This window comes from Anomaloglossus baeobatrachus, chromosome 9, assembly GCF_048569485.1.
Source record: "Anomaloglossus baeobatrachus isolate aAnoBae1 chromosome 9, aAnoBae1.hap1, whole genome shotgun sequence".
Taxonomy (NCBI): Eukaryota; Metazoa; Chordata; class Amphibia; order Anura; family Aromobatidae; genus Anomaloglossus; species Anomaloglossus baeobatrachus.
Window position 1 is genome coordinate 213,361,085 of NC_134361.1, and position 12,963 is coordinate 213,374,047.

At 48.0% G+C, this 12,963-nt stretch overlaps 1 protein-coding gene across 2 annotated transcripts in view; it reads left to right on the forward strand.

The window, feature by feature from the left end:
* RABL6 (RAB, member RAS oncogene family like 6) overlaps positions 1-4,253 on the forward strand; it is a 48,918-nt gene extending 44,665 nt beyond the window's left edge. For both annotated transcript variants that reach the window (XM_075324411.1, XM_075324412.1), the window contains exons 15-16: positions 1,072-1,127; positions 3,099-4,253. In XM_075324411.1, coding sequence (XP_075180526.1) covers positions 1,072-1,127; positions 3,099-3,299 — 257 coding nt within the window. In that variant the 3' untranslated portion in view covers positions 3,300-4,253. The remainder of the gene's footprint in view (positions 1-1,071; positions 1,128-3,098) is intronic.
* Positions 4,254-12,963: the final 8,710 nt, after the last annotated feature.

Genomic DNA, 12,963 nt, shown 5'->3' on the forward strand with positions numbered 1-12,963 from the left:
GTTTCATGTTGAATGGTTTCAGTTCTCCGATGTTTCGTCGGATCGAATTTGTTTTTTAAACCAGTTTATTGGCTTTCCTCCTTCTTGCTTTTGCACTAAAACTGAGGAGCCCGTGATCCCACGGGGGGTGTATAGGCAGAAGGGGAGGGGCCTTACACTTTTAAGTGTAGTGCTTTGTGTGGCCTCCGGAGGCAGTAGCTATACACCCAATTGTCTGGGTCTCCCAATTGGAGCTAGAAGAAAAGGAATTTACGGTAAGTAAACAAAATTCCCTTCTTTATGCAGATGCTACGTTTTCATCACCTGTTATTGCATTTTATGCAAAATTTGCGAGGACTAAAAAAAAACGTAATTTTGGCATTTAGACTTTTTTTTTTTTGCCTACGTCGTTTACCGATCAGAGTAATTGATTTTATATTTTGATATATCGGGCATTTCTGAACGCAGAGATACCAAATTTGTGTATATTTTTTATTTTTTTTAACCCTTTAATTTTCAATAGGGCGAATGGGGGTGATTTGAACTTTTAAATTTATTTTTTTTACAGGTTTTTTTTGTTTGTTTGGGTTTTTTTTGTAAATAATTTTACTAGTCCCCCTTGGGAGCTATAAGGATCAGCAGTCTGATCACTTGTGCATTTCTGCTGATCTGAGCTGTACAGCTCTTATCAGCAGAAATGCTCCTCTCCTCTTACTTCCCGTTACAGCCGGCAGAGCGCTGCCTGCGAGTCATGATAGCGATAGGAGTCATCACATGACCCTGTGTTACCGTGGTAACCATCGGCTCACACTGATCACGTCACAGCGCTGCCAACGGGGCCGGGTAAGAACATTTACTGCGGCGGGGATTTAAATTGCACTGTCATATTTTGACAGCACGATTTAAGGGGTTAACAGGTGTGAGTGGATCACGGATCCACCTGCGCCTGCGAGGCACACATGTCTGCTGTACAAATCAGTGGGGATCACCACCGGCTCACAGCAGCAACCGCCAGTTATTTGTAGATGGGTCACTTTAGGAATAGATTTCGCTATAGGGTTTATAGATGGCAGTCTTTTCTTTTCTCCCCAGATAAGGAAAGCAAAGTCTCCAAGGAGAAAAAGAAGAAGAAAAAGAAAACTAAGGAGGTAAGAAAACTGTTTCCACAGGGACGGTCAGCGGACGGTAATGTATTATCTCTACGCCCCGTTAGGAACCACTGAGCCGCCTGTTCTCTAGGACATTGTGCTCCGGATTGACCGTGACAACGATGGCAGCCTTCCAGTTTGGGTCTGGCAATCTGCAGTTTGCAGTCTTTTTCCTGTCCTCCTTTGAACCCCCATCTTGGGATTACCAGTGATTCTGAGATTGGGTCTCCTGAATGGAGCAGAGAAGCTGACACTCAACCTCCGCTCCATTCATTGTCTATGGGACAATCAGTCCCATTGACAATGAATAGGGGATATTTTTGTTTTTTGATGGAATTACCCTTTAAGGGGTTAAGGAAGGAATTGATGGGATATTTTGGAGGAGGACTGGTTCAGGGAAAGCTGATACGGTGGTAGATAGATATCAATGGAGCAGAGAAGCTGACACTCTACCTCCGCTCCATTCATTGTCTATGGGACAATCAGTCTCATAGACAATGAATAGGGAATATTTTCATTTTTTTGGGTGAATTACCCTTTAACACTAGAAGTCCCAGAAATTTCGAGCTCAACCCATTCCAAAGGTAAAAATGTTAAATGACCCCTCTCTGGGACTTCTAGTGTTAAGGGGATAAGTAAGGAATTGAGGACCGGCTCAGGGAAAGCTGATACGGTGGTAGATAGCTTCGCTGCTCCATTGATATCTATCTACCACCGGATCAGCTTTCCCTGAGCCCGTCCTCCTCCAATATATCCCATCAATTCCTTCCTTATGCCCTTAAAGGGTAATTTCTCCCCAAAATGAAAATATTCCCTATTCGTTGTCTATGGGACTGATTGTCCCATAGACAATGAATGGAGTGGAGGTTGAGTGTCAGTCTCTCTGCTCCATTGATATCTATCTACCACCATATCAGCTTTCCCGGAGCCCGTCCTCCTCCCAAATATCCCATCAATTCCTTCTTTATCCCCTTAACACTAGAAGTCCCAGAGAGAGGGGTCATTTAACATTTCTACTATTGAAACCCTATGGAGCTCGAAATTTCTGGGACTTCTAGTGTTAAAGGGTAATTCCTCCCCAAAATGAAAATATTCCCTATTCATTGTCTATGAGACTGATGATAGACAATGAATGGAGCAGAGGTTGAGTGTCAGCTTCTCTGCTCCATTGATGTCGAACACTCAACCTCTGCTCCATTCATTGTCTATGGGACAATCAGTCCCATAGACAATGAATAGAGAATATTTTTGGTTTTGGGTGAATGACCCTTTAAGGGGATAAGGAAGCAATTGATGGGATATTTGGGAGGAGGACCGGCTCAGGGAAAGCTGATACAGTGGTAGATATCAATGGAGCAGAGAAGCTGACACTCAACCTCCGCTCCATTCATTGTCTATGGGACAATCAGTCCCATAGACAATGAATAGGGGATATTTTTGTGTTTTGATGGAATTACCCTTTAAGGGGATAAGGAAGCAGTTGTTGGGATATTTTGGAGGAGGACCATCTCAGGGAAAGCTGATATGGTGGTAGATAGATATCAATGGAGCAGAGAAGCTGACACTCAACCTCTACTCCATTCATTGTCTATGGGACAATCAGTACCATAGACAATGAATAGGGAATATTTTTGTTTTTTTAATGGAATTACCCTTTTAAGGGGATAAGGAAGCAATTGATGGGATATTTTGGAGGAGGACCGGCTCAGGGAAAGCTGATATGGTGGTAGATATATAGGAATGGAGCAGAGAAGCTGATACTCAACCTCCGCTCCATTCATTGTCTATGGGACAATCAGTCCCATAGACAATGAATAGGGGATATTTTCATTTTTGGGTGAATTACCCTTTAAGGGGATAAGGAAGCAATTGATGGGATATCTTTGAGGAGGACCGGCTCAGGGAAAGCTGATACGGTGGTAGGTAGATAGATATCAAGCTTTGTGTAATGTCGTCCATTTTTCCCGACAGGCTCCGGAAGAAGATAAGTCAACGAAGAAAAAGACTAAACACAAGAAAAGCAAAGAGAAAGAAAAGGAAGAAGGCAAGGAGGAGAAGAAGAAAAAGCCCAAGAAGGGCAAAGAAAAGAAGGAGATCGATGAACTAGAGGCTTTCCTTGGGGGAGGAGAACCCAGCAAGCCGAGCTCGGGGGGCGAGTACGAGGAGCTTTAGGACGTCCATGCTCCTCCGTGGATGGAGATCTCTGCCTCCCTCACCTCGTCTTGTCCTCTAATAGAGGAGGAGAGGGCCATCTTCTTCTCACCCATCTTGGATCTGGACAACACTACAAGACTGGAGGAGCCTTGAGGAGGCGTTCAGGCCTCTCGCTCGCTCGTCTGTCCCCCTTTGATTCATTCCGGTCACCATTGACCTCCATCGTACTGTACGAACCAAAAACACTTGCACTTCTGCCCTAAACTCGAGGCTGCCCTCACCTCTGCAGCCTCCTCGTAGGAGGACCATCCCGGGAGGTCGCCCGGACCTGCATGCGTCTGTCCGCAGCCACACTCCACCGTGACCGGACCCCGTGGTCAGTATTTATTTCCATGCCCGGTGGCCTTCAGTTCTTCATCCTCCTTTTAATCCCCCCCCCTCCTTAATTTACTGGATTGTTTTTAACGCAAAGTGCGTGCTGCCCCCCGGCACGGGCCCACCAGGACCAATACATCCAAGATCTCCCCAGTTGAAATTAATTGCTCAAGGGGGAGGCAGAGAATTATTGGTTTTTAGAAGCGACCGGTGTTCAGTTTCCATTATTTTTTGTTTGTGGTGCGGTTTTGTTCAGTATTTTCTTTTGTCCTCCGCCCCATCTCGCCCCCCCCTGTGTTTGATGTGTCGGGTACTGTCTATCATCAGCAACCAGAACGGCATGAAGCAGATTCATTCCAGCGCCTCCCCTCCGTGAGCCGAGACCCATTAAGGGGGCTTCTACTTGCGGTTATCCCCACCCCCCAGCGCCCCTGACAGGAGGCGTTATGCTCTTCCACTAATATAAGCCCCGACCTCCTGCAGGATTGATGCGTCTGCCCCGATCTGACGGCGTCCTACATTTGCACAGATGTCCGCGTGTCGCTTCTTGGACTTTGGTGGGGGGGTAAAAACTGCACATTAAAAGAAAAAAAGACATCGTTGTCGATAGACTCCATTACTGCGCATAGGAGAAAGCGGCTAAATGGGACCCCTGGTGCCAATTTGGGGGTTTAACACTAGAAGTCCCAGGAATTTTGAGCTCCATAGGGTTCCAATGGTAGAAATGTTAAATGACCCCTCTCTGGGTATTCTAGTGTTAATGTCTGTGTGTAAGATCAAGTCACATCCAGAGCTGCATTCAGAATTCTGCTCATAGGCCGTTTGCAGCTTTGGATGCGACTGGAGTGGAATTTGTCATATAATCTCTTGATGGCCCACCCCACCCATTTACACACCAGGGACCCCTCTGCACAGACCGGCGCCTCCTCCGCAGCGATGGTCGGTACAACTGTTTCCTAATTTCTCTGGCGCTCTTCCATTGGCCCGCGCTCTGCCCCCCCCGCGGATATTGATTGGCCGTCAGGCGGGGGTCCGCGTTTCCTGTCTTCTGCCGTTTACAATCTCCATTACTGCTTTATCGATGAGTCTTTGGCCATCGCTGCACAGAGATTCCTGGAATTCACCGACGGCCGCTGAAGAGCTGCGCTCGTAACGGAGGAGCCATTCTATAGATATATCCCGTTATACTGCTGCTGCACGGATCACCACCGGCCCCCCGCTACAGACCACCACCGGCCCCCCCGCTACAGACCACCACCGGCCCCCCCGCTACAGACCACCACCGGCCCCCCACTACAGACCACCACCGGCCCCCCACTACAGACCATTGTCTCTGCGGCCGTCGTCCTGCACAGCTGTATACACAGATACCGCAGAGAGAAAGTCCCAAATATTAACAAGAACAGTCAGATATCGACTTACAGGAGTCAACTCCCCCAGGACAATCTGTATCACAGGTCCCTCTGCTCCTACCAGCACTGTATACCCAAAATCTGCACCCCCTGTGTACATTCATTACTGATCGGGAGTTACCTCCTGTATTATTCTCCAGAGCTGCACTCCCTATTCTGCTGGTGCAGTCACCATGTACATACATTACTGATCCTGAGTTACCTCCTGTATTATACTCCAGAGCTGCACTCACTATTCTGCTGGTGCAGTCACCATGTACATACATTACTGATCCTGAGTTACCTCCTGTATTATACTCCAGAGCTGCACTCACTATTCTGCTGTTGCTGTCACTGTTTAGGTACATTACACTACTGATCCTGTATTATCCTCCAGAGCTGGGCTCACTATTCTGCTGGTGCTGTCACTGTGTACGTACATTACTGAATCCTGTATTCTCCTCCAGAGCTGCGCTCGCTGTTCTGCTGCCGTCACAGTGTACATATATTACATTACTGATCCTGTATTATCCTCCAGAGCTGCTCTCACTATTCTGCTGTTGCTGTCACTGTGTACGTACATTACATTACTGATCCTGTATTATCGTCCAGAGCTGCGCTCGCTGTTCTGCTGCCGTCACAGTGTACAGGTGCTTTTCGTGGATTCCTGTAGTGTCACCTCCCGAACTCCGGATTCTCCTCTCACTATTTGTGCGGCGGTCGGAGGAAACCTGTTGCTATGGTAACCCTGGATTTTCTTGCCGCCTGGGAACACCCCCTTCTATATTTAGTGTAATTTGCGCGGTGCGGTTCCTCCGCGTCCTCAGTGATGGCGGCGCTGTAGCGGTGCGGAGCCTGACCCCGCGGCCTGTAGTAAGCAGTGCATTGTGGGTGATCACACTGAGCTGGGGGGGCCGTGCGCATGCTGGAGTCAACAAGACCCAACATCTGTCCCATGGATTGTGCTACAGTCCAATCCCTGCATCTACACTGTCCCTATGACAACACTTCCTGTGCTCTGTTCTGTCAATAGCAGAATGTGCCCACATCAGACTGCGATGTAAGCCATAGGGGGCGATCTGGATCCACAGAATGACCCTATGACAACTCTGCTTGTATTTCACCTTGTAGGAAAATTCCACATAGGCGCTATGAATCCTCGCGTAGCTTCCAAACACACACGGGAGAGGATTAGATACACAGCTCAGCAGACAGTATCACACAGGATAGGATTAGATACACAGCTCAGCAGACAGTATCACACAGGAGAGGATTAGATACACGGCTCAGCAGACAGTATCACACAGGATAGGATTAGATACACAGCTCAGCAGATAGTATCACACAGGAGAGGATTAGATACACAGCTCAGCAGACAGTATCACACAGGAGAGGATTAGATACACGGCTCAGCAGACAGTATCACACAGGATAGGATTAGATACACAGCTCAGCAGACAGTATCACACAGGATAGGATTAGATACACAGCTCAGCAGACAGTATCAGACAGGAGAGGATTAGATACACGGCTCAGCAGACAGTATCACACAGCACAGGATTAGATACACAGCTCAGCAGATAGTATTACACAGGATAGTATTAAATACACAGCTCAGCAGACAGTATCCCACAGGAGAGGATTAGATACACAGATCAGCACAGTATCACACAGGAGAGGAGTAGATACACGGCTCAGCAGACAGTATCACACAGGAGAGGAGTAGATACACGGCTCAGCAGACAGTATCACACAGGAGAGGATTAGATACACGGCTCAGCAGACAGTATCACACAGGAGAGGATTAGATACACAGCTCAGCAGACAATATCACACAGGATAGGATTAGATACACGGCTCAGCAGACAATATCACACAGGACAGGATTAGATACACGGCTCAGCAGACAGTATCACACAGGACAGGATTAGATACACGGCTCAGCAGACAGTATCACACACAGGATAGGATTAGATACACGGCTCAGCAGACAGTATCACACAGGAGAGGATTAGATACACAGCTCAGCAACAGTATCACACAGGAGAGGATTAGATACACGGTTCAGCAGACAATATCACACAGGATAGGATTAGATACACGGCTCAGCAGACAGTATCACACAGGATAGGATTAGATACACAGCTCAGCAGACAGTATCCCACAGGAGAGGATTAGATACACAACTCAGCAGACAGTACCACACAGGAGAGGATTAAATACACGGCTCAGCAGACAGTATCACACAGGAGAGGATTAGATACACGGCTCAGCAGACAGTATCACACAGGATAGGATTAGATACACAGCTCAGCAGAACGTATTGGAGAGTTAATTTTTGCTAATCGCAGACCCGCTCGTGTGTATATATCTAGATAATAATATTTTTTTATTTCTATATCGCCAACATATTCCACAGCGCTGTACAATTCAGAGGGGACATTACAGAGAATATCAGATATTACAGAGGGACAAGTCACCTGATACAGAGCAGTGAGGGTCCGGCTCACATGCTGAAATCTGCGAGGAAATAGGGGGGCACGAGAGGTAAATGTAAGAAGTTCTTATAGTGTGCGGTCCGGCCATCAATGTGATAAATGGGGGATTCACACATCCTCTGTACCTGCACTTGTACTCACCGGCGACCGGTCCATGCAGTGATAAGTGTACATACAGGCTGTGAACAGAGGATACAGAGGAGCAGATATGGAGGAAAATATTGTAAGTGCCAAACCGGGAAGAGATAAGTGAGGGGATAGGCCGGTCTAAATATGTTTTTAGGGCACGCTTAAAACTGTGAGTATTGTGAAGTAAGAAAATTGTCCTGGGTAGTGTGTTTCAAAGAAGTGGCGCAGCTCATGAGAAGTGATTGAGACGGGAGTGGGAGGTTCAGATTATAGAGGATGTCAGTCTTAGATCATTAGTGGAACGGAGGGCACAGGTAGAGTGATAGACAGGGATGAGGAGATGTAGGGTGATGCAGAACTGTGGAGAGGACGGGTAGGTGATAGACAGGGATGAGGAGATGGGAGATGTAGGGGAGTGCAGGACTGTGGAGAGGACGGGTAGTGTGATAGATAGAGATGAGGAGGAGATCTAGGGCAGTGCAGCACTGTGGACAAGACGGGACTGGTAGGTGATAGACAAAGCTAGGAAGGAGATGTTGGAGGGTGCAGAACTGTGGAGAGGACGGGTAGGTGATAGACAGAAGTGAGGACATGTAGCCTGTGGAGAGGACGGGTAGGTGATAGATTAGGAGCAGATGTAGGGCAGTGCAGCATGTGGAAAGGAGGGGTAGGTGATAGAGATGAAGAGATGTAGGGTGGTGCAGCAGTGTAGAGAAGATGGGTAGGTGATAGAGGTGAGGAAGATGTAAGACTGTGGAGAAGAAGGGTAGGAGATAGAGGTGAGGAGAAGATGAAGGGCGGTGTAGATCTGTGGAGAGTATGGGTAGGTGATAGACAGATGAGGAGATGTAGGGGGGGGGTGTGCCGCACTGTGGAGATAGATAGATAGAGGGATAGATAGATAGAGAGAGGGATAGATAGAGAGAGGGATAGATAGATAGAGAGAGGGATGGATAGATAGAGGGATAGAGGGATGGATAATGGATAGAGGGATGGATAATGGATAGAGGGATGGATAATGGATAGAGGGATGGATAGAGGGAGGGCTGGATAATGGATAGAGGGAGGGAGGGAGAGAGAGAGGGATAGAGGGATGGATAGAGGGAGGGAGAGAGGGATAGAGAGAGGGATGGATAGAGGGAGGGAGAGGGAGAGAGGGGGAGCCCTGGCCAAGTCAGGACGTCACAAGCACTACAGCAACACACACCCCCGGTCAGGCACACCTAAGGCTAGTTCCACAATTGCGTTCAGCGCATTCCGTCACTATGGAGAATAGCGTAGTCCGTTAACGCACTGTGCTATTCTCCATAGACTTGTATGGACGACGCACTGTAACGCAAGTGTCTGCGTTGCATCCGCTGGACGACACAGCGTCGTTATTTTGATGCTGCGTCAGGCGGATAGAACGCAGCATCTAACGTTTTTCTGCGCTTGGCGGCGGAGTGTCAAAAAAACGCGACCTGCAGGAATCCGTTAGGCGTCCGTTGTTTTTATAATGGACGCCTATGGTGGCGGATTCCGTTAGAATGCGTCATTTGACGGATTCCGTTAACGCAGCTGTCTTTACACAACTGCGCATGCTCAGATGTGTAAAGTCAAGGAAAAAAAACTACAACGGATTGCGATCTGTAGCATGCGTTGTGCCACTATATGCAACGCATCTGTTACATGCGTCACACAACGCAATGCTACGGATCCCGTCCAACGCAGGTGTGAAACTAGCCTAAGTCAGACAAAAAGCCTTGTTGCCTTCCTCCAGGGGCTGATGTCCACACCAGGGGGTGGAGCCAGGCGGTTGGTCCCGCCCACCAAGTTGTTCACAGTCCTGGAGGCGGGAAAAGAGAGCAGATAGTTCGCAGTGGAGTAGAGTGGTGGAAGTGAAGTGGCAGTTGAGCAGCCTGAAGTTGGTCCGGGTGTGTGGCCCGGACGGAACAGCAAGGTTGGCAGACGGTGGTGACCGTCTGCAGGAGAGGCCTATTGGAGCCAGCCGTATGGACTGTAGACGGGCGGTGGCCCGGCGGTACCGGACCGGTACGCAAAGAGAAGCCAGCACCATCCGGCAGGGGCTTACGGATCCCGACAAGGCTAGGAGTCGCCGTGCAATTTGTCAAATCCGTCAGCGAAGGGAACCTCCGAGGTTTCCCAGCAGCCAAGTCCCGACAGAAGGCAACAGTCCAACCGAGAGAGGGAAACACAGTCACCGCCAAGGCTAAAATTCCCAGGGCCAGAGCCTGCGGGCAAAAGGGGCTCCTTCAGCACCCATCCAAGCTGGGGAGCGGGTTACCGGTGGGAACCCATTGGAACCGTACACATGACACAGGTGCAGGGAAAGGCAGTCACCATCAACCTGCCGGGAGCAGAAACACCGCAGCCGTCTGTGGGACCCGTCCATCCAGCCGTTTCTTTTACCGGAGACTTTGTGTACATCATTGGCTGAGTGAGTACCACCGTGCCGTGCGGCACCGCGCTGCCCCCGCGACCCTGCACCTCACCAGGCCCTGTAACCCGCCTGCCATCCATCCCTACCCCATCACCGGGCCCCGGGACAACCAACCCCCCTACCCATGGAGGGGAGAACCAACATCCAAGCTGCTCCCTGTCATCGCTCCCAGGATCGATGACAGGGAGCAGCGGTGGTGTCACCATTATCACCACAACCGTGGGTGGCGTCACGGACAATATCCCTAAACCACAAACATTCCCCCCTTTTCACTCACGGGCGAGGAACACCGCTCGAGTCACCACCGAGCAGCAGCAGCAGCCGGACCCAAGCAGTGGGAGAGCGCAGCGTCCCCTCCTCCGCCCGCGACAACTAGATAGAGGGATAGATAGATAGAGGGATAGATACATAGATAGATAGATAGAGGGATAGATAGATAGATAGAGGGATAGATAGAGGGATAGATAGAGAGAGAGATAGATAGAGGGATAGATAGAGAGAGAGAGAGAGATAGATAGAGGGATAGATAGAGGGATAGATAGATAGAGGGATAGATAGAGGGATAGATAGAGGGATAGATAGATAGAGGGATAGATAGATAGAGAGATAGATAGATAGATAGATAGATAGAGGGATAGATAGATAGATAGATAGAGGGATAGATAGATAGAGGGATAGATAGAGGGATAGATAGATAGAGGGATAGATAGAGGGATAGATAGAGGGATAGATAGATAGATAGAGGGATAGATAGATAGAGGGATAGATAGATAGATCGATAGAGGGATAGATAGATAGATAGAGGGATAGATAGATAGAGAGATAGATAGAGGGATAGATAGATAGAGGGATAGATAGAGGGATAGATAGATAGATAGAGGGATAGATAGATAGATAGATAGAGGGATAGATAGATAGATAGAGGGATAGATAGATAGATAGAGGGATAGATAGATAGATAGCGGGAGAGATAGAGGGCCAGGAGAGGTATGTCAGTGACTGGAGGACCGATATCAACACCTCACAGAAACTGACCACGTACCAGAGTCTACAGAGAGACTACAGACTGGCCCCATATCTGGAAAAACTCCCAGACCCCAGAGACCGCAGGACCCTGAGCCGATATAGACTCAGTGCCCACAGTCTAGCCATCGAATCCGGCCGACACAAGCAGAGCTACAAGCCAAGGGAGGACAGACTGTGCCAACACTGTGACCTGGAGGCCCTGGAGGATGAAACCCACCTCCTGCTACACTGCACCAAGTACTCAGCAGTGAGGGACACTCACTTCTGGAGACTCTCCCATCTCTTCCCGGATTTCAGCTCCATGAAGGAGGAAGAGAAAATATATATCCTGCTGGGGGAAGAAGAGAGCGCAGTGGAGATAGCAGCGCAGTATGTGAGCGAATGTCATAGACTTCCAGAAAGAGAACTATGATAAGTCATGGACTTCCATAGCCCCCATCCCAGATGTGGCCCCCCAATCCCCACCCTGGATATGCCCCAACCACCGTTACTACAGTCCCCACCCTGGATATGCCCCATCATAAGCCATGGACTTCCATAGCCCCCACCCTAGAAGTGCCCCCACAGTCCCCACCTTGGATGTGCCCCATCCATCCTTCCTACAGTCCCCACCCACCATCCCCACAGCCCCAGTCCCTAATGTACACTTGCTTTGGCAAAACTAATTTGTATTTGGTCCTGCCAATAAAGCTTATTTGATTTGATTTGATTTGATAGATAGAAAGATAGATAGATAGATAGAGGGATAGATAGATAGACGGATAGATAGATATAGGGATAGATGGAGGGATAGATAGAGGGATAGATAGATAGATAGATAGATAGATAGATAGAGAGATAGATAGATAGAGAGATAGATAGATAGAGGGATAGATAGATAGATAGATAGATAGATAGAGGGATAGATAGATAGAGGGATAGATAGATAGATAGATAGATAGAGGGATAGATAGAGGGATAGATAGATAGATAGATAGATAGAGGGATAGATAGATAGAGGGATAGATAGATAGATCGATAGAGGGATAGATAGATAGATAGATAGAGGGATAGATAGATAGAGAGATAGATAGAGGGATAGATAGAGGGATAGATAGATAGATAGATAGATAGATAGAGGGATAGATAGAAAGATAGATAGATAGAGAGATAGATAGATAGATAGATAGATAGAGGGATAGATAGAAAGATAGATAGATAGAGAGATAGATAGATAGATAGAGGGATAGATAGAGGGATAGATAGATAGAGGGATAGACCTCAACAACCCAGACCTGAGGGAAGCCTATGACACCATACAAAAGCAGTACAAAACCATCCTCAGGAGGAAGAAGCAGAGCTACATCTCTACCAAACTTAGCCAACTCCAAGACGCCCTCCAAGACAACTCCTTCTGGGAAATATATAGCCACATGGACACAAAGAGCAAGAAAAAGAATGACACCCATATCCAAAATGGCAACATCTGGCTCCAGTACTTCAGAGACCTCTACAAAGACATCCCAAAAGAAGGACTAAGCCAAGAGCAGGAAAACATAACATCAAAACTAAAGGCAATGGAAGAGAAAATCAAAAACTTCCAAAACCCACTGGACACACCAATTACATTACAGGAAGTTGCAGAGAAAACCACTTCCATAAAGTGTAAAAAATCTAGTGGTCTGGATGGAATCCCCCCAGAGATGTTGAAGTACAGCCCACCAGAAATTCAAGCTGCAATGGTTAAACTGTTCAACATTGTGCTGAGTGCTGGCTACTTCCCTCGTACCTGGAACCAGGGACTCATTACACCGATCCACAAGAGTGGGGACAGGTATGACCCT